At 50.8% G+C, this 27,631-nt stretch overlaps 2 protein-coding genes across 2 annotated transcripts in view; one reads left to right on the forward strand and one right to left on the reverse strand.

Moving 5' to 3' along the window:
• Positions 1-8,586: 8,586 nt before the first annotated feature.
• On the forward strand, positions 8,587-10,656 carry Enho (energy homeostasis associated). Its single transcript, XM_057790917.1, has 2 exons — positions 8,587-8,991; positions 9,872-10,656. The coding sequence occupies exon 2, from the start codon at positions 10,031-10,033 to the stop codon at positions 10,259-10,261; it is 231 nt and encodes a 76-aa protein (XP_057646900.1). The 5' UTR covers positions 8,587-8,991; positions 9,872-10,030; the 3' UTR covers positions 10,262-10,656.
• A 139-nt stretch (positions 10,657-10,795) lies between these two features.
• Dnai1 (dynein axonemal intermediate chain 1) overlaps positions 10,796-27,631 on the reverse strand; it is a 68,630-nt gene continuing 51,794 nt past the window's right edge. The window contains exons 13-20 of the mRNA XM_057790879.1: positions 24,416-24,663; positions 19,270-19,359; positions 19,074-19,161; positions 18,376-18,455; positions 16,726-16,874; positions 16,527-16,626; positions 13,975-14,160; positions 10,796-11,052 (exon numbers count right to left, since the gene is read on the reverse strand). Coding sequence (XP_057646862.1) covers positions 10,954-11,052; positions 13,975-14,160; positions 16,527-16,626; positions 16,726-16,874; positions 18,376-18,455; positions 19,074-19,161; positions 19,270-19,359; positions 24,416-24,663 — 1,040 coding nt within the window. The 3' untranslated portion in view covers positions 10,796-10,953. The remainder of the gene's footprint in view (positions 11,053-13,974; positions 14,161-16,526; positions 16,627-16,725; positions 16,875-18,375; positions 18,456-19,073; positions 19,162-19,269; positions 19,360-24,415; positions 24,664-27,631) is intronic.

A 27,631-nucleotide genomic window follows, 5' to 3' on the forward strand; every position in this document is an offset into this window, starting at 1 on the left:
TATTAGGACTAAAATATTCTCAAAAATAGACCTGAAAATGAGAGACTGACTGGGCTGGTGGACAGGAAGGCAGTGGGCATCCCCTAACCCCAGTGTGAGAGGGGCCAGTGAGATGGCCCAGTGGGTAGAGTCTTGCTCCCAAGTCTGATGACTGGAGTTTGATACCCAGAACCTGCATGGTTGAAAGAAAGAACCAGCTCACCCAAGTTGCACACACACACTCGGCAAACACACACACACACACACACACATATACATGCATACATTCATGCATGCACACATACATAGGTACATACATAAAAATGCAATAACCCCAGTGTAAGGCTCTGGGAGTCCTTTTTACATGACAGCAGTGCAATTACCTTACCTCAGTCTGTTGTCTCTTCAGAGAGCTTGCGCCAGCTAAAGCTGACTCGCTTGAAGATGCAGTGATTAAAAAGCCAAGCTCTCCAGAGTGGGTGGTCGCTAGCAGCTAGGAGAAACAGAGTGCTTTGGATCTGGAGAAGAGAATTTGATTTCGTCTTGACCCCAGATTGCTAGGAGTAAGACAATTATGATGCCTTGTAGAGTTTCAGACGCTGTTATTTGTTCCTCTCTAATTAAGAAACTATGAGTTACCAGCAATCAGGGCCGGGATACACCGAACCACCAGAGGACTGGGAACCTCCACTTGGTGTTCCTAGCCTGATGGGCAAATGGGGTAACACTTTTGTTATGACGTCATTGGCTGGGGTGGGATAAAATGAGCACATTATTCTTGGACAGTATAAAAAAGGTCCATTAGCCTGCGTTTCCCAATAAGCTCGAAGGCATGGTGAGAGGAATCAGGAAAAATCACTCAGACCCTTGCCCAGACTGTGGGTCTTCTTGGTGGTTCGGGGACCTTGGCTCCACTAATTTCTTGTGTCGCTCTATTGTACTGTAGTAGAAATATTTAATGTTCATGAGTGTCTTTCATTCTCCAGACAGTTTTCCACGTGGAAAATGTTCAATTTTAAAATCCTACCTTTAGAAATAAAAATTACTTGTGCTTTACCCCATCTCCCTGACATCTTATCAGGAGTGTTGGTGCACACTGGAGGCCGAGGTGAGCGTAGCTCTGTAAATTCAAGGTCATTATGGTCCACTTCCCAAGTTTCAGGTCTGTCACGGCTGCACAGTGATAACCTGTCTCCAGAAAAGAAAAACAAATCCTGCCTCCATAGGGGGTGGAAGTCAGAAATGGCGTGTGCTCTCTGCAGCTCAGGCCGCTGGTCCATCAGCGTGTGAGACTTCTGAGTGGAGAGGAACAGCAAAAATAATCTGAAAATGACTAAAGTAGACTAGTATTTCTGGTTCCCTTTCCTTCAGAGCACAGAAAGATCGACTTCCTGTGTCCTTTGATGTTCGGTGTGGCTGTGAGATTTGATCAATGCAATGACGGCAGAAGCCACTGTCTGATTGCTTTTGTTTGTTTCTTTGAGACAATGTCTCAGGTGCCCAGGCTGGCCTCAAACTTGGTATGTAGCTGAAGCTGGCCTTGGACTCCGAATCCTTCTACCTTCACCTCCCAAAGTCCTGGCCTTAAAGGCTCAGGAGACGCTTTGTGTGTGTGTGTGTGTGTGTGTGTGTGTGTGTGTGTGTGTGTGTACATAGCAACAGCAAGCCTGACACTCCCATTAGGAAGGTGGCATCCACGGGCATGGTGGCTCACGCCTGTAATCCTACCACTTAGGAGGCTGGGACTGGAGAATTTCTGCAAGTTCCAGGCCTGCCTGGGCTACAGAGTAAGACCCTTGACTATATAAAGGGTGGAATTCCCTGCAGCCTGGTCCACACTGGAACTATAGTTCAAGCAAGAAATGTGTCTGTGCTGTCTGAAGTTAGTACAATATGAGAGCTGCTTGTAATAATTCTGCCTCCTAGCTAGTCTTGATTGATATAGATAGGAAGCATGCTGACATAGGACTTCTGTTTCTGCTGTTGGTAGGAACGCAAGTGTCCAGCTTTGGGGCTGGTAGTGGTAACAACCGTGGTTTCCCAGTGGTTGCAATAATGAGTCCCTACCACAACAGTGCTGTGGGCTTTAACATTGGCAGGCAACGGAGCTCAGAGTGGCAATGGCTGTGGCTTCCTCATCGGGCTTTGTGATTTGGCTTGGGTGTCGGTCCTAGTAGCTTAGCCTCAAGACCATTTCCCAGTTCCCCTAACAATTCTGGGCTAAATAATCTCCTTTAGCAAGTCACTTCTCTGCTCTAACTATCCAGCGTAGATTCTATTGTTTGTGAAAAAGAACCCTAGCCGGCAAAATTACTATATTTTAAAAAGTTTATATCCCATTGATTACAAGAGGCAAGTTACTTTGTGAATTCCTAAGGGGAAAAGGGACTAGAAATCTATTACATGCCATTACTTGAAAAACCCCTTCTGATTCCAAAGTTGTTTAAGCTACAGAAGAAATAAAAACCCTTAGGATCAATGAAACACATTTTAGCAAATGGGACCTCCACCCATAAAACCATGAAATTGCTAAGTTGTTTATTGTTGTTTTATTTATTGAGTTTTTAGATTTAGTTGTTGGTGATGGTGGCGGCGGTGGTGGTGGCATTCCAGAGCAGTGGAGATAAGAGGACAACTTGAAGGAGTTGGTGCATTCCTTCCGTTATGTGGGTCACAGGTCATCAGACTTTTCAGATGCCTTTATTGGCACACACACAAGAGACAGAGACAGAGAGACAGAGACAGCACACTGTACCTGTGTATTGTATCATCTGGAGAGGGACCTCCACACCTAATCCTCATCAATGCAGAAATCTATGCTCACTCAATCTTAGAACAATCCCTAAAACAACCCTAGAAGGGCAGTGTTGCTCGGAACGGGGAACTGCTCCATAACAGTCCTTTCTAACACTGAATAAAAATCTCATTATTGTGAATAAAAGCTGGACAGACTGGCCAAGAAACGTCACAACCAGAGACGTGAGCCAGCAAACAGGCATCGAGAAGTTGTCTAGTCTCAGAATTTTATTTTTTGTGGCCCCAAACATATAGATGATGCTGTGGATTAGTGACAAATACGTAATGTTTCATTTTTATTCCATTTTATTCTCTATTTTTCCATCTCATTGGAGGGACAGGGCATTAGTTTAAAGGTAGTCAAAAGGTACTGGGCTTATTAGAAACCATATTCCTATCTCATGGAGACCTAAGCAGATCATGAAGGGACATTACCCAGAGAACCTGTATTTGAACGGTGGTCCTGTAAAATAACCCTCAGAGGTATTGGCTGAGTTGCCCTTCATTGGCAAGGGGGTGAATTTATTGCCACACACACACACACACACACACACACACACACATATGTAATCTCCCATTGTCAACTTGATGAGACCTAGAACCACCTGGGTGTGGCTGTGGTTAGGTTAGTTGACGTCAGAAGACTTGTCCACTGTGGGTGACACCATTCCCTGAGCTGCGATGATTCAGGACTTTATAAGAAGGAGAAAGTAAGCCCAACACAATTATACAGGACTCCCTGCTTCTTGACTATGGATTTGATGTGGCTTCCCCGTCATGGTGACTATAACTTCATATTGAAAGCCAAAATAAACTCTTGTTTGGTTTGGCGTCATTGTTTTGTTTGTTTGTTTTTCTGAGACAAGGTTTCTTTCTTTTCTTTTCTCTTCTTTCTTTCTTTCTTGATTTATTTATTTATTTATTTATTTATTTATTTTAAATATTTACTTATTATGTGTACAATATTCTGTCTGTGTGTATGTCTGCAGGCCAGAAGAGGGCACCAGACCTCATTACAGATGGTTGTGAGCCACCATGTGGTTGCTGGGAATTGAACTCAGGACCTTTGGAAGAGCAGGCAATGCTCTTAACCACTGAGCCATCTCTCCAGCCGCCTCTTGATTTATTTATTATGTATACAATGTTCTGCCTGCATGTATTCCTGCATGCCAGAAGAGGGCATCAGATCTCATTACAGATGGTTGTGAGCCACTATGTGGTTGCTGGGAATTGAACTCAGGACCTTGGGAAGAGCAGTCACTCTCCGGCCCCTTAACTCTTCTTTAAGTTGCTTTTGTTAGGGTATTTAAAAACCCCAACAGGAAAAGTAACTAAGACAGTGAGTTTTCCATTGTTGTAACAAACACTTGAGATACTCAACATTATTTATTTGTCTCTTGGGACTTGGTCTCACTATGTAGCCCTGGCTGTCCTGGAATTCACTATGTAGACCAGGCTGGCCTTGAACTTACAGAGATCCTCTTACTTCTGCTTTCCGAGACCTGGGATTAAAGGCATGAGCCACCATGTCTGACTGATACTCAACTTTTAAAAAATAAAAAAGGGCAAAATGGCTTAGTGGGTAAATGTTTTGTTTTTTTTTTAATATTTATTTATTATGTATACAATATTCTGTCTGTGTTGTATGTATGCCTGCAGGCCAGAAGAGGGCACCAGACCCCATTACAGATGGTTGTGAGCCACCATGTGGTTGCTGGGAATTGAACTCAGGACCTTTGGAAGAGCAGACAGTGCTCTTAACCTCTGAGCCATCTCTCCAGCCCATGGGTAAATGTTTTACCACCAGGCTTAAATGATCTGAGTTGATTCCTGGAACTCACTGATGAGATGAGAAAACCAACTCCTAAAAGTTATCCTCTGACCTCCACACTGTGCGACTCCTACACACACACACACACACACACACACACACACACACGCAATAAAGAAATCATACGTATAATAAAAACTTTAAAGTAAAAAGGGTTATTTTGTCTCTCAGTTCTGTAGGAGTCCGTGACTTCCTGGCTTAGTTGCTTTGGGGCTTGTGTACATCAGGGCAGAAAGAGGGCAAAGCTACCTGCTTCTTGGCCCAGACAAGTAAAACAGAGGAAAAGATTCAAGTTCCACAGTCCCCTGCAAGAGCACCCCTGCCGTAATTCAACACTTCCCCCCCCTCCCAATAGCGCCAACCTGGGGCCCAAGCCTGTAACACATGGCCTTGAGGGACATTCTAGATCCAGATTCTAGTTTCTGAGGATATTTTGGAACTGTATACAGAGAAAGTGATGTGTCCATGTCTGGCAGTAACGTGTAGAAATAGCGAGCATTTGCCGTTCTGTTTTTGACCTTTCTGGACGCCACCCACCCCACTTCCATAAGGTTATCATGTGGGTCATGCTAGCCGGCTGGACTCCCTTTTCTTGACCTCTCTTGAGCAGTTCAAAGTCAAGCAAATCAGAGTAGTTTCTGAGGGATTTCAAATTGCATCTCAAAAGCAGCAGCAGCTCCACCCATCTCCCCTTGACCACCGCCACAGTAAGATTTTGATGTCTGGAATTGCTCGAAGTCTTGTTTTCACCATGTGAACATTAAAGACCATGCGAGAGTGGGGATGACCAGGACATGCAGCAGGCTCTTGGGACAGTTTAAACTAGTTCTGACTCTCCTTAAGTGAGCTCATATAGTGTTTTTGACTTAACTTTCTTTCACCCTGTTATAAACACTCACTGGACATCCTTGCTGGACCTCAGAGTCGCTTACCGACACCTACTGAACAGATGCGAACACCCACTAACGCATCTCGTTGGCTCCTCAAATTTGACATCTCCAAACATTATTGCCCAAGTCCTTTGCTGAAACTTACATTTAAATGATATTTATTAGGTATGGGGAGCACACGTGTACTACAGTGATTATTAGGTGGGGGCACACGTGTACTACAGTGATTACTAGGTGGGGAGCACACGTGTACTACAGTGATTATTAGGTATGGGGAGCACACGTGTACTACAGTGATTATTAGGTATGGGGAGCACACGTGTACTACAGTGATTATTAGGTATGGGGAGCACACGTGTACTACAGTGATTATTAGGTATGGGGAGCACACGTGTACTACAGTGATTATTAGGTGGGGGGCACACGTGTACTACAGTGATTACTAGGTGGGGGGCACACGTGTACTACAGTGATTATTAGGTGGGGGCACACGTGTACTACAGTGATTATTAGGTATGGGGTGCACACGTGTACTACAGTGATTATTAGGTGGGGGCACACGTGTACTACAGTGATTATTAGGTGGGGGCACACGTGTACTACAGTGATTATTAGGTGGGGGGCACACGTGTACTACAGTGATTATTAGGTATGGGGTGCACACGTGTACTACAGTGATTATTAGGTATGGGGTGCACACGTGTACTACAGTGATTATTAGGTGGGGGCACACGTGTACTACAGTGATTATTAGGTATGGGGAGCACATGTGTACTACAGTGATTATTAGGTGGGAGCACATGTGTACTACAGTGATTATTAGGTATGGGGGGCACACGTGTACTACAGTGATTATTAGGTGGGGGCACACGTGTACTACAGTGATTATTAGGTGGGGGCACACGTGTACTACAGTGATTATTAGGTGGGGGCACACGTGTACTACAGTGATTATTAGGTATGGGGAGCACACGTGTACTACAGTGATTATTAGGTGGGGGCACACGTGTACTACAGTGATTATTAGGTGGGGGCACACGTGTACTACAGTGAGGAGCGTGGAAGTCAGTGGACAACTGGGGTCAGGTCTCAAGTTCCCACACTGATCCCAGGACTGGACTCGTCGTCAGACTTGGTGGCAAGTGCGTCTACCAGCTGAGTCATCTCCTCAGCCCCTCCTGTGTGTTCATTATCACTAGACCTTGCATCAGAGTGTTGCAGCTACTAACCAGCTACCCCGAAATGTCCTCTTTGAACTTCCCCTGTTTTCTGAGCTCTGCCTACTGATGCTCTTGAATACCCCAAATGCCCTCCCACTCTGTTTGCCAGCCACATTTTTAGCTCCTCATCAATACCCCTGTCTTCCTTTCACCCTCAAATGCTTTCAAAACTCCCTTCCACCCAACAGCCCAAATCATCCCTCTAATTTCTGGATATGATCACACCACTCCGATGCTCAGAATTCTTCAGTGACTCCCCACTGTTTCCAGGATAAAATCCGGACCCCTGTGGCGGGGTCACAAATTCGCTCACATTACGCTCAGATGTGCGGCCATATGTCTCCTCTCTTTCCAATCACTGATCTGATCTTCCTCACAATACCCCCCACCCTGCTGGGTAACAGGGGGGAAACTAAAATTAATCCATTCTGACAAACTCCACGGGGTCCGTAGTTTATTTTAGACAGCCTCTAACACAGTAGCTTTAGATGATTCAGCCCTTCAGATTACTTCCCCTTCTCCTCTTCAAATCATATCCAGGTCTCCAGCAGGCTTCTTGGAAGGAGGGGCCCTGTCCCTTAGCCACCTGGTCCTGGGGGTTATGTCAGCCGGCATTTGCTCTTGCAGTTGGTGTGGTATTAATGAGAAATCCGAGAAATACTATTATTATAACCATCTTGTAGAGAAGAAAGCCCTTGTTAGGAGTCAAGAAATTTGCCCAACGTCACAAAGTTAGAAAGTGGAGCTGTGAACCAACACCACCGCGACTCCAATAGACATTTTGCTGTGAGCGTAGTATTCCACAGAGAAGTTAAGGCCGAGTACGCGGCAGTGAGAGTCACCATGATAAAACTGATTGTTGGGGGGCTGGAGAGATGGCTCAGGGGTTAAGAGCATTGCCTGCTCTCCCAAAGGTCCTGAGTTCAAATCCCAGCAACCACGTGGTGGGTCACAACCATCTGTAATGAGGTCTGGTGCCCTCTTCTGGCCTACAGGCAGAATATTGTATACATAATAAATAAAATGAATATTTAAAAACTGATTGTCGGTGGACAATATTGTACGTGAGGCAAGAGGGCTCAGACAAGAACACTTAGGAATCACTGGAGGGCTCGGAATGTAGCTCAGTGGCATGCATGAGTCCAAAACCTTAGGTTAAAACATCACTGCCTTGTGAGGGTCAGGGAGAGGGAGGCCTGCTTGACCGCTCCTGTCCAAACTGCTTTGGTCTCAGGAGAGCTATCAGGACGAAGAGGCAGGCATCCACCAAGCGCGGATCTAGTTCAACTAGAGCTGAGCCATTCTTCAGGTGTCTCTCCAGCAAGCAAAGCACAAGCTCCTGACCAACACTGGGTGAGAAATCCGTAAAACGCAACAAAGGTCTTGTGTTGCCAGAGATCACACTGTTCTTAGGACAAGGGGCAATCTATAGGAGATGATGCGGAGTGGCGGTGTAGGAAGATAAGGGGTGAGGAGGGTCAGGTGTGGAGACGCGTGGACATTTTCCAGATAACAGGGACAGACTTCTCCCAGATATGGAGGGGTGGACGCCTGGGGTGCATTCCAGGTGTGGAAGGTGCAAGAAATCGCTGCAAAAAGGTGAGCCTGGCCCTCCACCCTCAAGGGATGAATCAAAACAAAGTGGCCCCTTCATCCCCCCCCCACCACCACTCTCGCCACCCCCCTCCGCCCCTCCCTCCTTCTCTCCTGCACCAGGACAGTCGTGTCCCACCCCAGAGCACAACCAATGGTGCGGGAATTTGGCCCGACCAGCCAATTGAATGGCGGCAGCGGCACAGCGGTGCCCCGCCCCCGAAGGGCCGCAGGCCGCTGGCCACTCACGAGGCGGGGCTCTTCACTGTTTTTGCTGCCCGCCGAGCTCCGCCGAGCTCAGCCGACTCCCTCCCGCCGTAGCCGAGCCCAGTCGAACCCAGCCGAACTCAGCCGAGCCCAGCCGAACTCCTCTACGCTCCAGCTGCCGCCGCCCGAGCGCCGCCGAGCGAGCGAGCTAGCGGCCCCGGCCGCGGAGGAGGCGCCGCCCCAGGGGGAGGAGGTGCCCGATCTCCGCAGACCGCCCGCGGCAGAGGCCGGCCCGGTCGCGCCCCGGCGGGAGCGGCCGGCGGAGGCTGCGCGGCCCAGGGGGAGGGCTCGGGGAGTGGACGTCGCCCCTGCCCGCCTCCCACCGCCCCCCGCCCGCAGGCTTTCGAGCCTCAGTCGGCGCTGAGCATCCCGCTGCCCCGGACCCTCCCGCGGGCGCGCACCGGGCTTAACTCAGGTAAGGGAGGGGGGGGTGCTCCCCTACGGGCAGGGGGTCGAGATACAGAGATCCTGAACGGAGGTGAAGAGACAGTGACCCACACGGAGACAAGAGACATAGCTTGGAGGAGAGATAGACAAAGACAGAGACACATGCGAGACGCACAGAACCACAGATGCCGACCCCATGGAGAAAGGGCAGAGGGCAGAGGGACATAGAGTCGTGAAAAGAGAGATTCACAGAGACAGACTGGTGGAGAAATGAGACACACACATGAAACACTCAAAACACTCTGAGATAGGGACACAGAGACAGACAGCCACACACTTTCACAGAGGTAGGTATGGAGGGACAAGGATGCAGATCCAGCAAGGGACAGAGAGGCAGGAAGGTGTAACGTTCAGACACACACACCTGACCCAGGGAGGCAAAGTTCCAGGGAAAGGCACACCTCGGCACACAGCCCTGGATATACAAGACCCACACATTCCTGCCAGGGCCTCCACAAAGTTCCATTCTGTGTGAGCTGGCACCTCTGCAGGTTTCCTGGACTGGCTTACTGCAGCCTTGGGAAAGAGAGGATGCCCTAGCCTCTACAATGATGGTCATAATCCTCCTCCTCCTGGGCCTTGGGCCATCTCCGTCCCGCCCACCAACAGCAAGTCTGAAAGCTAGAGGCTTGGTGGGCAGGGCTAGGCTATACCCACCAGTTCCCGAGGATGGCCGTGCCACAGCACCAGGTGCTCGGAGCCAGGCCCGAGGATGGAGGTACTTGAGCCTGCTGGGACTCAGTGCCCTCTGCCTGAGAGGCCAGAGGTGGGAGAGGGGAGCTGTCCCCTTAGGCTTCTGCCCACTTCTCCCTCCTCACCTCCCTCTATTTTCCTCTGTACTTCCCCAGGCTCTGGACTGCATGTGGGCATCTCCGCTGCCCAGGAATCATTGTGTGTGGACAGGACAGCCTCCTTGGAACGTCGGCCATACCAGAGTTGTGCCTCGGCATGGGCCTTGCCGTTGAGGCAGCTCTGCAATCTGCGCTGGCCTGAGGGTGCTGCCTGTCATGGGGGCAGCCATCTCCCAGGGGGCCCTCATCGCCATCGTCTGCAACGGCCTTGTAGGCTTCTTGCTGCTACTGCTTTGGGTCATTCTCTGCTGGGCCTGCCACTCTCGTTCTACTGACGTCGATTCTCTCTCAGAATCCAGTCCCAACTCCAGCCCTGGCCCCTGTCCTGAGAAGGCACCACCCCCCCAGAAGCCTAGCCATGAAGGCAGCTACCTGCTGCAGCCCTGAAGGCACCTGGCCTACCCTGGAGTCCTGAACCTGAGTGTACCAGAGTCAGAGTGTGGCATCTGATCCAGTTCAGCCAGTCTGGGGTCCAGAATTTAGAGTCTAGTCTATTTGAAGCTGGACCCAGCAGCCTAGACTGTAGCCAGCCTGACTCAAAGAAAGCCTTGAGTAGCCCTTCAGAGACAGACCTGGAGTGGGGGGTTAGGAGTTGGTGCTAGGGCCAGGGCCTTCTGGACTCTACTCCATCCCAAGGGCCAAGGGCTGTTTACCTCCCTAAGCTCAGCGCCTCTGGGCTCTCTAGGTTGGGGAAGCAAACTGGAACCCATGGCAATAATGGGAGGGTGTCCGGGCTGGGCCCCTTCTCTGGTCCTCCCACTGTTTGTTGGATAATAAATGGAACTATGGCTTACTCTGAGACTTCTCCTCTTCTTGGGGGCTGTGTGATAGAAAAAAATCAAAGGGACGAGGTGAGTTTTCAAACAGGTTTATTTGTGTAAAGGGAGTGCAATGGAGGTTGAGGGTCAAGTCATGGGAAAAGGTGCTGTGATCTTAAGAAGTAGACCGAGGAAAGCAAATACTGGGACTTGACCAAAGTGAGGTACTTAAGCATCCCTGGTGCTTAGGCACCCTGGTACCCAGGCAAAGGGCTGGACATATTGGATTTAAAGAGCAGGGCAGGGTCTGGGACCAGTCTCTCAGGCTTTGGTTTTTACTTCCCTCACGAGGTTTAGCAGTTTGTCCAGTTTTGCGATCTCCACAGCTGGTCCCTTCTGCACCTCCTGCCCCTTCTTTTCCTGGGAGAGGGAGATAACCGTGGGGATGGTGAAGGACCGGCTGCACCTAAGGCCTCTTCTTAGGTGCCACCCTGGCTCCTCTACCCAGCCTGCCCTAGCTATTCCCTGACTCTCCCCTGCCCAGTAAATATTGGATTCCTGCTGCTGGCACTCAGTCCTTCCCCTGCTCAGGTCAGGTGACTCGGAGCCTCATTGGAGGGCCTGGGAGGAGGATTCCAACTCTAGCTCCAAGGCTCAGCCGGGGCTCCGTGCCGGCAGGAGTGGGAAACAGCATTTTTATCCCCAGATTCTCAGAAGTCGGCCAGGGAGAGCTGTAGGCTCCGGGGAGAGCTTTTCATTAGGACCACCCAGGCTCAGCCCTGCGAAGAGGAGATAGATGCTTGCCGCAGGAGAGGGAGGCAAGGACTAGGCCACAGGTGTCCTCATCAGCTCGCGGAGGGTGCCACTCGAAGCTAGACCTGATGTGTCATGTACCCAGGGTTGGGGAAAGCACTGGAGCAGACAGTTTTCCATGCGACCCCATGTGGTGGGGACTGTCTCTCAGGTCCCGAGTATCTGACCCTTGGTCCCACCTGCAAGCCTTCCAGTGCTTCCACTTCTAAGTTGGGCCCCGAGAAAATGGAGTTTGGGCACAGGTATGTTTGGCCCACAGGCTTGAAAATTCTCTAGCAGGCCACATCGGTCACATTCTCCCTGCCATCCAGACAGTGGGATGTGGACTGTGCCCAGACAGTCTGGGCAGCTGTCTTCCCTCCTGCCTTCCCTTTCTTCTCTGCCACCTGTGCCCACTGTTTCCTGGCACCTGCCCAGCCACACCTGCTGGGGATGTAAGGTCAAGGGAGCCTGAGAGCCAGTGGGCTCCTTCCTGGCCCCATCTAGCTGCAGCTACTCTGCAGAGCTCCAGTTTCCTCTGGCCTTGACCGCCACACCTGCTCCCAGGTCTGTTCCCGCAGCCCCTGGCGTGCAGTCTGGTGTGGCTCACTGCTTTGCTTGGGGGAGGCACAGGATGGTTGTCTTTTCTATCTTCCCATTCTCTCTCCATAATTAAACTGTTTCTCAGTCTTACTCCATCCTTTGGTATTTAAGGAACCTGATTTTTAGTTCCATTGCTGTCATTAGTCCCCCAAGACTGGACAAGTTCCTTCCTGAGCCTCGCTTTCCCAACCATACAGGAGGAAACGAAAGGCAGCTCTTGACCTATGATGGCAAGGGCAGGAGGGATGCCCAGGGGACTTCCTTTTGTATGAATCACTTGAGTGCTGACAGGGTCACCTCACAGGAACTTCTAATCCTCCCAAGTGCTAGCCCCCGCTGTCCTTGCTCAGATCCTGGGTGATTTAGGTTTCCTGAGTCAGAGTTTCGCTCCCTCAGTCACAACTGACCCCTGTTGTGAGGAGATGGAACCATGATAAATCTTGCTCCCCAGGATCAACTGGGTAGCGTTCCTTCATATCTACCATGCTCACGGTGTCAGGGCTGTGCCCTCTCCTAAAGGGTGGCCATCATCCTCCCGGGGGCTGTCCAGCTCTGCCATCTTAAGCCTGCCCCTCATTAAATTAAGAACAGATTTTATCTGTTCCACAAACATTGCTGCCTCCTTTCTCCCTCTGGAGGCCAAGGAGTTGGGCTCAGCAAAGAGATTTAGACCATGCCTGACTTCCCCCAACCCCCAGAGCCCACCGCAGCCTGCGGGCCACAGCTGCAGGCGCTTAGCAGCCTTCTGAGTATTTATAGCCAAGTCCACCCCCTCCCCCAGCTGGCTACAATTACGGGCGTCCATACTTCCAGCCCATGCCTCCCTGGCCATGGTGGGGAATAGTCTATGCCAGTATCCAAAGGATGGTGCACAGTGCCTAGCTGGGTAGGAACACTTGGGGAAGAAGACAGTAGCTGAACAAGACAGCCCCAGACCCTGCCCCAAACTGCAATATATGCCTCAGATTATACCCTGGAGGTTCAATGGTCAGGGCTACTTGGCCGACCCTGACCCTGGCCCAAAGCTGGGCAGAGAGCAAAGAGTCATTTCTGCTTTCACATACAAATGCGTTCTGTTTTATTTTTTTGTTGGGTCCCGAGGCTCTGGATTCTAACGCCTGCACTGTGAGGCCTGAGCCTTAAATCTGAATTTGGGCTCAGGTATAGATTTGAAGTCATTGCTCTGGGCTTTGTGTCATACATTTGGGGTCCTTGGGCTGGGTCTTCTCATCATTAAAGACCCAAGGAACAGAATCCAGAACTCAGAAGGAGGCCTGCATCGCTGCTGACCTAGTTACCCTGCTCATGGCTCATTTCCTCCTTCCCTGGGTAGACTCCTGGCTCCCAGTTCAGGGATCACTGGAGCTGAAACTCTAAGCCCAGCAATGATGCTTCAGCTAAGCCTTGAGTCCCTCTCCTGGTGACCTGTCATACCCACAACATCCTGCACTTCCAATAAGCCAATGATGCCTGCCTCCCCCATGTTCCAAGCCCACTTGCCCCTTGGAAATCATGCCCCCAGCCCTCCAGGAAACTCACACGCAACAGGTCAAACTGATTTCTTACTTCACAAACCCTTTTCCCAGCCTCTCCATTCAGGCAGTGGCACTATCCTTACCTTAAGCCTTCGTTCCTGAAACTTGGGGTGGCCTCTGATCCTCCCTATCACCCCCCTTCGTTCCAGAAACTTGGGATGGCCTCTGATCCTCCTTATCACCCCCTATCTCTTGTGGGTATTTTTTTTTTCTGAACATCACATGTAAGCAGTGCCCTCAGAGGTCAGAAGAGGGCATCAGATCCCCTGGAACTGGTTGTGAGCCTCCATGAGTGCTGGGAATTGAACCCAAGTCCTCTGGAAGAGCAGTCGGTGTTCCCAACCACTGACTGAGCCATTGCTCCAACCCACCCCCTATCTCTTGATGGCAGCCAGACTCCCAGAGTCCATACCTTCGGCATCTTTCGCAAGTTAGGAGAGAGCTTGAGACAAGTGATGTGCCCACGGTCATCACCCACGATTATGATGGGGTGGATGGGATTGAACTGCACGTGGGTGATCTTGTTCTTCTTCTTGGCCACCACGGGCTGGTTGCAGATGGCCTCGTACTTGTTGACAGCTAAGTCAAACACATGGGCCTGCGGAGAGGTTAGTGTCACCAGTCACGTAAAGGAGGTCCTGGTCTCCCACCTTGGGCTTTCTGGGAACCCCACAGCAGGCTGTGCTGGAGACAGCGGGGGGGGGGGGCTTCATGTCAGTTACCTTTCTTTCCATGATGAGGGAGCGAGGATGAAAAAGATTAGAAACCTTAAGTCTATGCAGACTAAATATTAATAGCAGCTATGGGGGTGACATGAAAGCAGGGGTAGACTGTTAGAGGGGACAAAGGGAGCAGGGAAGGGGGAGTCAGAGGGATGGAGAGGACAGTGAGGGAAGAAGATAGAACAAACTATAATGTCATGTATGTATAAAAATACCACAAAGAAACCCGAAGCTTTGTAAAAAGAACCTGTAATGGCAGCTACCATTTATCCAGTCTAATAAACTTACCATGTTCCAGGCTCTGGGCAGGAGTGTTACAAGGTTGGATCATCTAATTATACCCCTCACAACCACTCCATATGGCGGTTCTGTTACTATCCCGATTTTATAAATGAGGATTTGGAAGCTATTGGAGGCTAACTTGCTTGTAAGTGACAGAGCCCAGGGTTTATCCCAGCTAATAAATACAGAGTGCTCAGACTTTGATGCCTAAGTGCCCAGTAATGTTTGATATTATCTTTGCCTCACCGGGAGTCCGAATCGCTATCAGCCCCTGCTGTGACAGCTCCCAGTGTCCCTGCTTCTGCTCTTGCCCAGCTACAGTCTGTGCTCCATGCAGTACCCTAACTTCCCTTTAAAACGATTTCTCCCAGTCTCCCTGGAGCCTCAGTGTGCACAGCTTCCCCGCCTCATCTTCAGAATGCTGCTCCTACGGGGAGGGCATGGTGACACACGCCTTTAATCCCAGCACTCAGGAGGCAGAGACAGGTGGATCTCTGAGTTGGAGGTCAGCCTGGTCTACATAAGAGGACAGGCAGAACTACATAATAGAGCGATGCCATCTCCAAATAAATAAATAAATAAAGGTTCAAGACTAGTACTTGCCATTCAGCTTCCAGTATGAGTTTTGCCTCACCAAAGAAGCCTTTCCTAAGAAACTACCTGGCTCCCACTGCCACCCCAGGGTCCTACTATATAGCTCAGTCTGGCCTGCTGGCACTTGCTATGTCATGCAGACCGGCTTCAAACTTTTGATCTCTGGCTTCTACCTTCTGCATGCTGGAATTATAGGCATAGGCATGAAGTACCAAGCCTGGCTTTCTCTGTTCAATATAACAGCTTTATTGAGATAATAATTTACATTCTATAAGTCTCATCCATTGAACCTACGTAAAGTATACGCTTCTTGGTTTTAGGCATATCCACTTATCAAGCCATTATCATAAGCAATTTTAGAGTGTGTTCTTCACCCACAAGGCAAACTTTGTACTCATTAACAGTCACTCCCCATTTTTCCTCAACCCCTCTGAGGCAAACACAAATCCACTCTGCATCTCTATAGACACATCTCTTCAGATGAGGCATACAGGGAAAATCTACTTTGGACATACCATATATTTGTTCTTTTGTGTCTGGCCTGTTTGGATTAGCATAAGCTTTTCATTCCCATCTATGTTATCATATGTTCCTTGTCTGCTGAATACGATCCTTTTGCATAGACATTGCCTTGCTTGCTATTCATGACTTGATGGACACCGGCTTCTTTCATTGTTTGGCCGTTATGAATAACGCTGCTACAAACATTTGCATCCATGCACCACCCTCTTTTGGTCCTTGGCTCTAACATGGTGAGAATGCTGGTGCCTGTTTTCTGTCTTCTTCTTTACTATAACATGAGCTCATAAAATCAGGCCAGATCCTAGCCTGGAACGGAGCACCGTGCTGGCCCTAGTAACATGTTCATGGGCACTGACTGTCATGAGGGTGATGCCTTAATAGCTAGATTCTTTCCTTGGGTGCAAGTGCTCGTCAGGTTCTGTCAAATTCCATAAAGAAAATAAGCCTGCACCTAAGAAGGTCCCTACCAAGGTGGCTTCCGAGTGTCTGTCACACTCTACTCAAGCTCCTCAGACCAGCTTGGGCACCTTACAGACCAGCGGCTGGCCCAGAAGTTAGGCATCGTCTAACTCCCTCACGGGACCTCAAGGAAGACAACTTCTGGATGGCATCTCAGCTTTCCAGAGGGCTTGCTCCCCAAGGTGCACATTCTTTTCCTTCCTTGAGGCCCCCTGTAATGAAGGATTCCTCCACACCTCCCTGCATAGCCTGCCCTTTAAAATACATAGTCCTATGTCCCATTGTCCCCTACTGACCTGGGGTAGCATGTAGTAGGCTCTCTAGAGACTCTGAGACACCTCCGGGTCTCCATAGTGGCTCTGCAGGGTGAGGAAGAACCACTCACCTTCCCATCCGTGGTGACCGCAGCAAACACAGTGGAAGAATATGGTGCCCAGGCCACGTCACCCACAGCTGAGTTCAGATCATAAATGAACATGGGGGTCCTGCAGTGACAAAAAGGTCAAGCCCATAACTCAGAGGGTTCATAGTGCCAGAGCTGAGGGGAGACCCTGGGGCTGGGCAGGGCAAGGCAGGTCTCTCACTTGATGGTGTGGTCCCAGATCTTCACTGTCCAGTCAGAGCTGCAGGACATAAAGACCTTGGTGTGGTATGGGTTCCATATCACAGCGTCCACTGCCATGTTGTGAGCATCATAGGTGTCCAAGAATTGGCTGGAGTAGGATTTAGAGCACTATGAAGGGTAGGGGATGGATGATTCAGGAAAGCTGGGCTCAACGGTGAGAGCAAAGCCAACTGTAACCTTTTTCCCTAGGAGCCCTAGAGGACCAGCACCTGAGCCCGGCTGTCCATCATCCATCTGCATCATCTCCCAAACTCTGGAATTCCCAAAACACTTAAAGGACTGGGGTTCAGGCTGGGCATGGAGCCCTCCTATAGGGTGAAGGCAGGTGACTGAGGAAGAAAGTGACTTCCCTCTCTGTTGCAAGGCAAAGTGGGTCTCACACCCAGGGCAAGGATGTGGTACAGCCTAATCTTTTGTCCAGGCGAGCACCTTGGTGGACATAGCCTTGGATTCCCCGCAGCTCAGACATCATCCACGCCACAGTGAGCATCACCACCACCTCGTACAGGCAAGAGCAGGTGTGGACCCAGGAGCGGACTCAGATCCCCTGATTTCCCGTTCAGTGTTTGTCCTGGCCAGCAAGCCTCTCTCCCTCCCTCCAGGAGACACAATGACTAGTCTTCCTTCTCCTGCCTCTCTCCCGCAGCCGCTGGGAGGGGTGGAGAGGGGGTGGGGACCTCTTTTGCATTCAGACCAACTAGGGCTGGGCCTCTGGGGCTCCCGGGAGGCTGTCTGTAATTAACATTCTGAGTCTCTGAGCCTAAGAAAAGCTCACAGCAAAGCTATTTCTGGACGATGGAGGTTCAGAGGGATGTTCACCTACTAACACTGAGACACGGCAGAACACCGGCTGTGAGGTTGTGTCCTGCTAGCAGCTCTGCCCCTCATACTCAGAGATGAATCTGTTTGATAACTGGCCTTCAAAGCCCAGCTCGAGTTCAGACCTCCTCCAGGAAGTCTGCCCACAATGTTCCAGAATGTTCTAGCTCCCCCAAGCCCCTACTCTCATGTCTGCCTCTTAGGGGAGAAGGAAAGAGATGGACTCAAGATGCTCTCTAGATTCTCCGTCACCTTTCCCGAGTTCAGCCCCTCTTCCTGCCACCCGAGCGGACCAAGGCATGCATTGTTCAGCTGGTGAGATGGCTTGGCAGGTAAAGTGCTTGCTGCTAAGCCTGATGACCTGAGTTCAACCCCAGGAAGACTACAAGCTGTCTGCTGACCTCCATCTATGTACTGCGGCACGCCTGTATGTCACCACCAAATAAATAAATGTTAAAACAAACAAACAAACAAAAAAGAGCTTGTAGGACAACTCAGTGGCTAAAGTGCTTGCACTAAGCCTGAAGACTGGAGTTAGAGCCCCACCAACTCCACAGAATTATCCTGTGACCACCATATGCTCAGTGTGACATGAATGTGCGCATACACATAACACACACACACAAATAAGTAACAATTAAAAACATTTAAAAAAGAAATGCCTTTTTCTCCCAACCAAAGGCTTCAGAGCAGTGAACACTAGATGGTGTCAGCACAAGATTTGTTGTGTTCTATGCCCGCCTTAGGTCTGGAGGCCCCTGTGAGGAGCTGATGGGGCATGCTGCCTCACCTTGTAGATTTTCCCCTCCTCTGTGCCCACCAGGAACATATAGTCGATCTCTTTGTGGAAGTCAAAGGCAGTGCCACAACCTTGGAAGAGTAGGGGACAGACTTAGCCTGGTTCACAGAGAGAACCTGCCACCCAGCTCAGTGTAGGACAGATAGAACTGGGCCGCTGTGAGGGCTGGGCTCAGGCCAGGAAGGCAGAAACTGGACCGAGGGCTTGCTTGCCCTAGGCCTTTAGGACTCTACAGACAAGAATTGGGGCCTGGGTAAACAAGGCAGGAATTGAGTTAAACAGGGTCAGGGTCATGGTAAACAGGGATGGGGGTCTGCAAACAGGGACATGGTCTGTGCAAACAGGGATGGAGTCTGCATAAACAGGGTAGGAATTGAGTAAACAGGGCCGGGATCTGGGTAAACAGGGCTTAGATCTGCTTAAGCGGGGATGGCTCTGCAGAGCAGCACCTGATCTGCATAAACGGGGGCGGGGTCTGCACGAGGGAAAGGACCTGCCTGAATAGGGGTGTGTGCTGGGTGCTCAAGGACTCCGCCCATGAGATTGGGCTCTTTGGGCTCCGCCAGTCTAGGCTCCAGTACAAATGAGGAGAGAGCGTTAGGAAAGTAAATGGCCACTGTCACCGATCCTGAGGTGCTGGGGGGTCAATGGTCTTGTCCTGCTGGAGGGGTGAGGGCTGGGGCTCCTACCTACAGTGTGCAGTTGCAGCCCCTCAGGGCTTTCTGTAGTGCTGCCCTCCGCCTTCAGCTTGATGACGTCAATGTGAACCAGCTCGCTCTACAGTCCGAAAGGGATGGGGAGAGGTGAGGGGTGGGTTGGTTCAGGAGCTCTGCCATTAGCTCCTCCCACCTCCCCCCTCCATGACCCTTTCTGGGAAACAGGCACCTTTACGAGGGTCCATGACACAATCCTGCCATCAGATGACACAGAGAAGAAGTTAAGGTTGTTGTCCATGTCGTCCTTCTGCCATTTGACCTGAAGCATCACAAGCCACAAGTTTTGGAATTCTGTTAGAGTGTTGAGTTAGGGCTCAGAAGTTCCGGGAGCCCATTTTCCAGATCTGTATGATGAGACCTCTCAATCTCATTTCAGCCAGCTCTTCTTCCAACCCGGGGCCACAGTATCAGCCAGAGCATTGCCCTAACATGTGCTCTGGGCAGTAGTGGTTTTAGCAGTATGGTTGTGGGAAGTCCTGGTTCTTGGTTTAATCTCCCCACACAGCCATGGCCTGGAAAAGTCAGAGCCCCACAACTAGTGTTTCACTTATAAAATGGAAGTCATGATAACAAGTGAGAAAATATCTTTTGTATGTAAAATCTTCAGAACACTGGATATAGTAAATGTTCAAAAAATACTGGCTAATGGGGCCAAACCTTCAGTTTCATAGCATCTGTGTGAATTGACTCCCAGCATTCAGAAGACAGGAGGATCATGAGTTCTAGACCAGCCTGGGATAAAGAGCAAGATCCTGTCTCAAAAACAAACAAAGTCTCTAGCTAGTTAGTATCCTCACTACTGCCATCATCCTAGGAAGGAGGGCTGTAAACCAGGGCCTGTTCCCTGCTCCGTGACTGAGGGAAGGAGTCAGTCCCCTCTTCTAGGCTTGACCTTTTTCTTGAAAGAGTCCCCTTTGTTCCCACCTTCAATCTGACACCAGCTCCTGCTCCCAGAATTTTGCTCCCAAATCCCAGATTTGAGCTGCGTTTCCCCATCTGCAAATCCGGGTTAATTACCCTGCCCCACCCGTCCTCTCAGGGCTGGAAGCAAACATATGGGAAAGTGTTTTGGAGACAGAGCTGTTGTCTTATGAAGATGACACGCTTGAGGATCAAGTTTCTGCTGCCAGATGTGGAGGTTTGGCCAAGCCAAGTCCCAGAAAGCCGGGGTGGGGCTGGGTGCCCAGAGCTTTCCAGCCTCTGACTCCCTCCAGACCCCCCATGCTGGGACCCCTGTCCAGTCCCCTCCCTCTGTCACAAGCTGAGGTCCAGAGAGGGAGGCCAAGAACCTAGGCCTGTTGCCTGTAACTGCTGTTGCCTGCGACCGCAGCTGTCACCATGGCTGTTGGGGGGGGGGTTGTCTTTCTCCATCCAGCCCCGAGGCCTGGTGAATCAGATTGGAGCTGCTGCAGGAGGCAAGGCTGAGTCCTGCCTGGGCCTGTCTGGGTAGCGGGTTCTTTTGTGCTTTCACTGGGAGGCTGTAAGGCACAATATGGATGGATCTTGAGACCACTTCCCCTTCTGTGCAAACATGGTCCCTTTAAAGGGGGGAGGGGACAAAAGTGTCAAAGGCCAGGCTGTAAGAGGCGCAGGGGAGCTGCAAAGGGAAGTGTTTAATGAGCAGACGCTAGCACTCATGGAAATTGTATTTCACACCCCACTTAGCAGCCTCATACCCAGTGTGCGTGTGTGTGCCTGTGCGCGCGTGCACGTGTGTGAGCGTGTGTGTGCATGTACATGTGTGTGCCTTGTGCACATTTGCACGTGTGTGTGCTCATGTATGTGCATGTGTGTGAGTGTGTGTGCCTGTGTGCATGTGAGTGTGTGTGCATGAGTATGCGTATGCATGTGTGTGCCTTGTGCGTGTGTGCACGTGTGTGTGCGTGTGAGTGTGTGTGTGTGTGTGCAGATCACACACATTCTCCTAGAGTGGAAATGAGAGGGAAGGAATAAAGCTTAGAGGAAAGGGTTACCAACAGGGTCCAGAGGATCAGTGAGACCCCAGGGACCAGCATGGGAACACTGCCCTGAATTCTTCTTTTTCCCCTTACCTGATCACAACTGAGCATGGGACCAGCCCTGCTCATACTTTCTTCCTGTTCCCTTTCTACAACTGTACAGTACGTAGTGGTTGCTAGTTAAGGCTTCACAGTAGGGTTTGATCAGGACTCAGACACCCAGGGGCCGCCTGGGGAAGGAGCCTGTGCTATATAGGACAGACAGGAACACAGTCTGAAAACCCAGGCTCTGCAGCCTCCTGTGGCTTCCCAAGGCCAACAGGTCCGAATGCCCCAGACTGTTGACTGAAGTCCTTAACGAAGTCTCTCGTGTCCAGACACACGGCACAGCCCCTTTAAGGACCCGGTTCTTAGCTCTTGGGTATCTCATTCAACCAGCCTGGCTCTTAATAACACACTTCCTGGAGCTTTCCCTCTGCCTTCTCTATTAACCTCTGGTCACAAACGTTCCTCTCTGTCGTTTCCCACATCTACTGATGCCCTATTGGGCACCCAAACCCAGGCAATACAATTCTTCCCTTTCCCCATAGTTAAACAGCTCCTTCTATTGATGCCCCTGCCCCAACAGCTTCCCATCCTATGCCTGCATCTCCATCTCCACGAACTCTGCGCTCTCCCAGCCTTCAGACCTCATGCTGTAGCCAGAGAGCCTTTCCAAAGCACTGTGGTGACTGTTGCATCTCCACCCGGTCCTCTGATGATCGGATGTGATTGTCAAACTGTGCTCTTAGGATGTCTTAGGACCCCTGGGAAGTACCGCAGGAGGCAGCAGAAAATGACAACAGGGGACCCTTAAGTAAGCAAGGCCCTGGTTTTATCAGAGCTGGTCCGCTGTCATCTTTTTTGATACACTGTACTTTTGTATTAACCTTACATTTGAAACTGCTGATCTATGATGCCCAAGCTAAGCACACTCCCAGCTGGGTGGCTGCCCTTTCTGCAGACCGTCCCTCTCTTCCTGCGCATGCTCTGGTTCTGAATGACACACTGTTTCCCAGTGGACCACTGTACTCAAAGCCCTTTATTATTGCACAGTGGTTCCTTTTGTCACAGTGATGTCCTTTCGATCCAGATCAGGAGTCAGGTGTGGTGGCTGACACCTTTGATCTCAGCATTCCAGAGGCAGAGGCAGAGGCAGAGGCAGAGGCAGGAGGATCTCTGTAAGTTCAAGGACAAGTTGGTCTACACAGTGAGTTCCAAGACAGCCAGAACCACACAGAGAAACCCTGTCTCAAAAAATAAAATAAAAATCCAGATCAGAGGTTAGGTACCCTAGAAAGATCTGTCTGGCCTCCTGCCTTTGGTGCCCACTGAGGACAGCATTCCCTCTGCGCGCTTACCGAGCACTGAGAAGTCTGCCCCGCCCTGGTCAGAATGTGGTTATTTCTCACCAAGAACTCCAGAGACTCTTAAGCATCCTCAGCAACCAAGGAGCAAACAGGGAGGAGTTAGTGAATGGATGAATGACGGAGGCCATGAGCGAAAAAGAAGAAAACAGGAAGTGGACAGATGAGTGACAGATGGGTCCACGTTACGTGCCGTGACTGTAGCCTGACCCCAGATTTTACAAAGGTAGCTGCCCTGTTTTCCTGGCAGGACAGAGGAGAGCAGACCATCCTGTCTAGATAAACTGGGTATTCTGGGACTACTCCCACCCTGCTATTTGATTTAGAGAGCATGGCAGGGGAGGAACAGACGGCTTGGTCTGGATCAGTTCTATAATCCTGGGTTTGAGGAGGGGAGGCGTGGCCAAGTCAATTATGGTCGCTTCTACACCGCTATGGCTGTGTAGGCCGGGGGGGGGGGGCAGAGTCAGGGCTCTAAAGCCTTTGGTGACATCCATGTGCGTGGAGATAGTGAATTGGGATGTGGACTTTTGGGTGTATAGAACCTCTGGGCCCCACTTTGTTCTTTGTAGAGAGTGAGATAAGTATGTAGCCCAGGGGCTGCCTCTCTGACACCATGTGCCCCAGGTTCTGGGGAAAAGTTGAAGCTGAGAGGGTGCTGTATCCCCGGGGCCTGAGAAGCCTACTCTCCACTCAGGCCTGTCCAGAGTGCGCACCCAGTGCTTGGGGCAAGGGACTCGGGGTCAAAAGAGGTGAGCACAAGACACCTGGCTAAAGATAGGCTGGAGAACAGAGGAAGACAGCGCCCTAAGTATTGCCTGAAGAGTCCGGAGGCTTGGGGCAACTTGAGACAGAAATCTAACCTCAGATTCCAGACCTACCCATGAAAGCCGTGCGCAGTTTAAAGAGAGGGGGCACCTTTGGGGCACAGTGGAGATGACCTGCTCTCTGAGTCAGAGGCCACGCCTACCTTGCTAAACCTGGCTAGAGAAGAGGGTTGCTGCAAAGAGGCTCAAGACCAGACTGCCTGACTCCCCAGCCTCACTGAGAGGGCATGCAATAACATTTCTCTCTGGGGACGTCCCCAAGTCTTGCTCGGGTGGCAGATGAGGGCCCCTGTGGGTCCAGAAACCTTGTAGATAAGGATCTGAGCCAGAGTCCTGGAGGCATCCAGCTGTGGCTGCTGCAGTCGATGGACCGGTGAGTCGTGGCAGACAGCTATGGTTTTCATACTGGAACTTAGGGCAGCAGACCCCAGCTCTTTGGTTTTGTTTCTTTTTGTTGTTTTTTGTTTCTTTTCCCTGAGACAGCATTTCTCTGTGTAGCCCTGGCTTCCTGGAACTCGTTCTGTAGACCAGGTTGGTCTCAAACCCAGAGATCTCCCTGCCTCTGTCTCCCAGGTGCTGGGATTAAAGGCGCCTCCCATAGACACCAGTTTTTTTTTTTTTATTCTTTTTTACTTAAAATTTCCAACTGCTCCCCGTTTCCCATTTCCCTCCCCCTCCTCCCACATATTGCCCCCTCCCCCCGCTCCCCTCCCCCTATCCCCACCCCCTAGTCCACTCCCCCTCCCTCTCGATACTGAAGAGCAGTCCAAATTCCCTGCTCTACATGAAGACCAAGGTCCTCCCACTTCTATCTAGGTCCAGGAAGGTGAGCATCCAAACAGGCTACGCTCCCACAAAGCCAGTTCATGTATTAGGATCGAAACCTAGTGCCATTGTCCTTGGCTTCTCATCAGCCTTCACTGTCCGCCTTGTAGACACCAGTTTTAAAAGAAAACTTTGGACTCCTGAGTCTCACCTTTGACCTTCTCTGCCCCCTCTCGTATCCAGCTCCTGGGCCAGATACCTGTCTTCCCCAGTCCCTTGCTTGTGGTTGTCTCCTCCCCAAGGCCCCTCGTTCACGGCTCCTAAGCCCACATGCTCTTCCCACTGGGTCCCAGGCTGACCTGCCATACAGGGTCCGTGTGCTTGCCCGACTTGGAGGTGCTGCGGAAGCAGGGCTGCGAATGAGGTTTCTTGAGGTTGTAAATGGCCACGTTGCCATCGTAGTAGCCCACGACCACCAGGTAGGGGTGGTCTACATGCATGTCCAGACACATGATGCCACTCTCACTGCTGAAGATGTACTCCGGGAAGCTAGGGTTCTTCATGCTGTAGAGCAGCAGCATGCCCCTGCTCTGTTTCATGAAGTCATCTGCCCAGGGAAGAGGGGACACTGCAGATGAAGGTCGGTCCGTTCTGCCAGGGGAGCCCCCATGCGGGCGCCCCACCAGATGAGTAGGCCCGACCTGGCTGTGCCTATGAGGGAGATGGGACACCTCTGGCCTTTATTCTATGACTATGACATGGAAGTGTGAACTTGGCCCTGGTAAAGGTGACCTGTCCAATCACCAACAGTCACTCTCTAGTCTCTCTAGGGTACAGAACGGGGGTGCAAGCTCAGACCGTCGCTGTTTGAAGAATGTGAGTGGATTTGGGGAGGTGGAGTTCCCTCTGCAGGGATTTGGATATCCAGGTTAGGGGTAAGCACGTGTTCCTCACAAATCTCCAGTCAAGGATAGGACCTAAACTTGAACCACTGTGCTATTGTCTAACCAGGCCTGGTGATGTAGGCCTGTGATCCCATCACTTAAGGGCTGAGGCAGGAGGACTGCAGGTTGAAGGCCAGCCTGGGAAACTTAGTTTAGACCCTGCCTCAAAAATTAAAGAAGAAGAAAGAAGAAAGGACAAAGAAGGAGAAAGATGAGGGGGATATAGGAGAAAAAGAGGATCGGGGAGGAAGAGCAAGGAGAGGGAGGAAGAAGGGGAGAGGAGAAAGGAAAAAGGAGGAGGAGGAGGAGCACACCCAGGCTTCAGTCTACAGCTCAGCATGCAGGACGGAGCAACCAAGGCCTGCTGCTGTCTGTGCTCAGCCCATGGCAGTCACCCGGAAGCATCTCCTCATAATCTTACCCCATAGCTCCCAAGAGCAGCTGTGCCCCGGCTCTAAGAGACCTCCAATATCTGGAAGTCTCCAGACAAACATGACCCACTCGGCTCAGATGCAGATCTTGGTATCAGATCAGCAAAGGAGCATTCAGCGGAGGTCCTCTTTCCTACCCACCCCACATCGTCTCCTGCTCGCGTGGTGAGTGGTGACTTTCCTGATAGGCAACTATGGAGCAGCACCCGGACCCAGCCCTCGCATCCAGACCTCCCAGCCTTCCCAAGCTGAGGGAGCCAGAGCCGGGAAGGTAGAAGACAGTCCAGTGTGGCTCTCCATCTTGCACATCCTACCCTAGGCAGCCTGTGACCTTTGCACTCTCCCTGTTCCTGGGCTTTCTCCTCTAGCCTGATGACTGCAGAGCCTGGCCATGAACTGCTAAGTATCCAGTTCTGAGGTGTGCAGTGGTGTGGGAGAGATAGGAAATTGTTATCTTGCGGCCAACTTGACGAGTTTGGGTTAGTCATGTCTTTCTGTCTTATTGCTAAGGCATCCCGCATAGTCCCTGGGCTGAAGATATGACCTCGGCTATTATCGTCTACATTCCAGGTATTGTCGCCCCGGAGATTCTGCAAAGGCCAGGCCTATGAAAAAGCCCACCTTCCTTTGCTGTTCTGAGGCTCTGCTCAGGAGCCCCCTCTGGGTCCCTTGCAGGCCATGCATGCGAGGAGGAGCCACATTGACAGTGAAGGCTTCTAGGGTTCAGCCTGAGCCATGGAGGAGGTGGTACAGGAAGGAAAATGTTTCTGTCTTAGGAGAAGCAAACTTGGGTCCTCATGGTCTCCTTATAACAGACCCAGATCTTAGAACAACTGACACCATGATGGAAGAGCCATTCAGGCCATAAAACTTAGCACATAGACAGCACCACCTGCCAAAATGAAAACAAAGACCTAATCCATCAAAGACCTAGTCCATAGTTCTGGGAAAGGCTCTAAATGTACTAACTTGCTTTTTGGCTTCTGTAGTCTCACTTCTGACTAACTGTTCCTGTTAACTGAAGAGTGTCAACCCAGCACATGGTTTTTGTGTTTAAAAGCTTCCCGCTTTGTGCTTAAAAGGCTTGATGCTACACTGGGCCCTGAGCACCCAGTGGAGTCGAGCTAAGAAGAGTTTCTATCGGCTTAAACCCATGCCCAAGCAGTCTTCTCTGGCAGATACCCCATAACACCCTGAAGCCACTGTCACAGTAGGGGGTTGCTTTGAAGTTGGTGGGGAGAAGCTGGCAGTACCTCCCTTTGTGAGCTCCTAGGTGGTCCCCAAGGGTTATTCTCCAAGGGAAGAGATGCCCCTTATGTCCATCAGGCAGACCCTGAGCACCTTCCTCTCCCTACCTCCCACTCGGTCACTCCTGAATCAACCTACAAGGTCAGAGACAGCTCATTGCTGGGCCCTCCAGCTGGCCGCCAGCCAGAGGTGAGTCACTGGGGCTTCTGATTCCAATCTGTCCTCCATGTTAGCCAAGACTGGCAAAGGGTGTGACACGAACAGGTAAGAGGGAGAATGGGAGACTTGACAACGGCAGGTGAGGCCAAGAGCAGAACACAGCCTGGCCCCTTGACAGGCCGTGGTGATTAGCTACTTCCTCTGAACAAACTCCAGGTGCCCCGGCTCCTGTAGACATGCGCAGTGCTCATGACCTGTGAAGCCAGGAAAAGTGGGGAGGGAGCCCTGGGCTGCTCAGTAACTCTGAATGGAAGGCAATTCTGCCCTGTTTCCTGAACCACTGGTGCAACACGCAGGAATCGTGACCTCCCAACTTTATACATGGAAAAACTGAGTCTCAGAGGGGAAAAATGGTCTACTTGCATACATAATACATGCCACATGTCACATGGTGTCCTTTTAGTAGTTGGGCATACCTTTCTCTGTTAATCTGGTCTCTGAAGTGATTTTTAATTATTTATTTGCATGTGTGTGGCACTTACATGCATGGCAAGTGTGTGGAAGGCAGAGGACAGAGGATCCCTGGAAGGTGGGTTCCAGGGATCAAGCTTAGTTTGTCAGGCTCGGTGGCAAATACCTTTACCTGGTGGGCCATCCCTCCAGGCCTGGTAATTTGGCCTTTACCTGGAAGAGGACAGAGGAAGGGGCAGAGACAGCCACAACAGTGGTGGTTCTTGGCAAAGCCAAAACAAACCTCCAGGTTCTAGATTAGACAACGTGTAAGGCACAGGGC

Source organism: Chionomys nivalis, chromosome 16, assembly GCF_950005125.1.
Source record: "Chionomys nivalis chromosome 16, mChiNiv1.1, whole genome shotgun sequence".
In the NCBI taxonomy this organism is placed as follows: Eukaryota; Metazoa; Chordata; class Mammalia; order Rodentia; family Cricetidae; genus Chionomys; species Chionomys nivalis.